The 2500-nt window shown below is 51.4% G+C and overlaps 1 protein-coding gene across 1 annotated transcript in view; it reads right to left on the bottom strand.

The window, feature by feature from the left end:
- LOC132469184 (phospholipid-transporting ATPase ABCA1-like) overlaps positions 1–2500 on the bottom strand; it is an 18617-nt gene that overhangs the window by 10308 nt on the left and 5809 nt on the right. Inside the window, exons 8-12 of the mRNA XM_060067120.1 lie at positions 2494–2500; positions 1586–1687; positions 630–822; positions 372–466; positions 31–63 (exon numbers count right to left, since the gene is read on the bottom strand). The exon at positions 2494–2500 is cut by the window's right edge and continues 118 nt beyond it. Coding sequence (XP_059923103.1) covers positions 31–63; positions 372–466; positions 630–822; positions 1586–1687; positions 2494–2500 — 430 coding nt within the window. The remainder of the gene's footprint in view (positions 1–30; positions 64–371; positions 467–629; positions 823–1585; positions 1688–2493) is intronic.

Genomic DNA, 2500 nt, shown 5'->3' on the forward strand with positions numbered 1-2500 from the left:
TTCATCCGTGGATTTAGAGAAACAACTCACCTGAATTCATTCACCCACTTCTTGGTCTTCAGACTGTCGATGACATAAAACAGAGAGTGGTCAGAGAGTGACATGGTGAGTGTTGTACTCCCCTGAACCTGCAGTATATCACAGTGGCGAGCGGTGACCTTTGACCTTTGACTCATTCACGTAAAGATGGAAGCCAAGCAACACAACTGTAGTCATTGTCGTTCAAAAAGATAAAATGAGTTTTAACAGAAATATTGTTTTTTTTAATTGAAAACAACATTTGAAATGTGTTTCCAGATTCTGTCGTATTGCAAATCGCCTGGGAGGTACATCAGAAAATGTATCAAAAGCACACAGCCTTGGTCAGGTACCTCTTCTTGAGGATCTGCGGGTAGGTCTTGACCAGGTAGTCTGAGATGTTGTGGCTGGTCAGGTTCTGTAGGGTGTCCCCTGTGAACCTCTTCATCTAAAAAGGTGGAGAGAAGAGCATTTATTCATCTCAGACACGGCAAACACTTTCACTCACAGACCCACGCGCACAAAACGCACATAATTCCAGGACAGTCCCTAGTCTCTAACGTCAATCATTAAGACGCTTGCACGCCGTCCAAGTCTTTAAAAAACATTACCTGTGGTGGCGGCAGACCTCCGGCCCCTAGGGGGCAGTCTGGCAGCATGCGGCGGACCTCCTCCGTGCTGCACTGGCACTGCGGGCTGGGCACCCGCCGGCTCCAGTTCCCCTGGTGGAACATCTCCCAGGTGGAGTAGGGCACCAGCGGCCGCCTGAACACGCCGCTCTGGTCCGCCCCGCAGTCCGGTACCCTGCGAGCCAACCGCATGCTGAGTGAGCTCCCTACCCAGCCACCCTCCACACACACACACTCTCTCCCAGACCGTACGGTCTGGGAGAGAGAGTGTGTGTTGGAGGGTGGCTGGTTGAAGCCACCAGACCGATTGGACCCTGCGACTGTGTGAGGCTGCACACATGTTTGGTGTGCGTTGAGTCGTCAGTGTGCAACAGTTTAAACCAGCCATCCATCACCACATGCATTCGTGAGAGATGTCCTGCAATGGCGACATTTGAGCACCAGGTCGTATATCATTGTCTGCAAACCGTACGATAAACCGTCTTTCAACACCACCACACTGCGTCCAGGTCTGGAAGAGCCCAGTCAAATGGTAAATGGAAAATGCACTGCATTTATACAGTGCTTTTCTATCCAGCTGCCACTCAAAGCGCTTTATAATATTGCATATAACATTCAGCCATTCATGCACACATTCACCCATTCACACACCGACGGCGGTGTCAACCATGCAAGGTGACAGCCAGCTCATTGGGAGCAGTGAGGGGGAGGCGTCTTGCTCGGGGAGGCCTCGACACTCCGGGGATCGAGGAGCCGGGGATCGAACGAGCAACCTTCTGGTTACCAGCAAACCCGCTCTATCCTGTAGCCAGACGCCGCCCCATAATAAAAGCCAACTAGGTGGGAGGGAGTGCAGCAGGCATATTGCTCCACGGTCCTAGTAAGAATCCAATCCAGAGCAGAAGGCATGGGAAGAGCAGCAACGAAAGGAGTCTCACGAGCTGTTCTCCTCCATCTCCAGACACTTGGTGCCGAAGCCGGGCTGCTCCAGCAGGGCTTCCAGAAGGCTCTCGATGGCCGGGTCGCCGGGGGCATCGTTGCTAACAAACAAAAAGAGAGAACAGTGAAGAGGGGGTGGGAGGGAGAGATGACCACAGGCTAACAGGAAGGTGGGTGAAACTCAACGGTAAGGTTGGACGTTTCCTTCCTCCTCTTTGGTGATCATAGTTTCTCCGCTCTTCCTGTAGCTGCCTCATGTATTCCCAGAAACCTGGTCGTTCAGCACTTACATTTCTGCACTCGCCCCGATATTGATTTTATGCTTTCGCTGTTCTCAGCCTCTCCTGTAAGTCACTTTGAATAAAAGTGTCGGCTCGATGCATCTAAAAGGTCAATATTAGAGGTGAATACTGTAGATGTGAGCTCTATGTTGTAAACATGGTATTTATGGTTTTCAAGGTAAAGAGAGCAGTGACGGACTTCATCCTGCTGACCTGTCTGTCTGTCTGTCTCCATCTTGCTGTCTCACTGACTCCATCCTGCTGTCTATCTATCTGACCACCTGCTGTCTGTCTGTCTGTCTGTCTGTCTGTCTGTCTGTCTGTCTGTCTGTCTGTCTGTCTGTCTGTCTGTCTGTCTGTCTGTCTGTCTGTCTGTCTGTCTGTCTCCCCCATGCTGTCTCTCTGACTCCCTCCTGCTGTCTCTCTATCTACCTGACCCCCTGATGTCTGTCTGTCTGTCTGTCTGTCTGTCTGTCTGTCTGTCTGTCTGTCTGTCTGTCTGTCTGTCTGTCTGTCTGTCTGTCTGTCTGTCTGTCTGTCTGTCTGTCTGTCTGTCTGTCTCCCCCCTGCTCTCTCAGGTGAGGACCTCTCCCAGAGCTCTGAGGGTCTGTGTTAGTCTGGCTCACCTGAAGA

Source organism: Gadus macrocephalus, chromosome 12 (genome assembly GCF_031168955.1).
Source record: "Gadus macrocephalus chromosome 12, ASM3116895v1".
Lineage (NCBI taxonomy): Eukaryota > Metazoa > Chordata > Actinopteri > Gadiformes > Gadidae > Gadus > Gadus macrocephalus.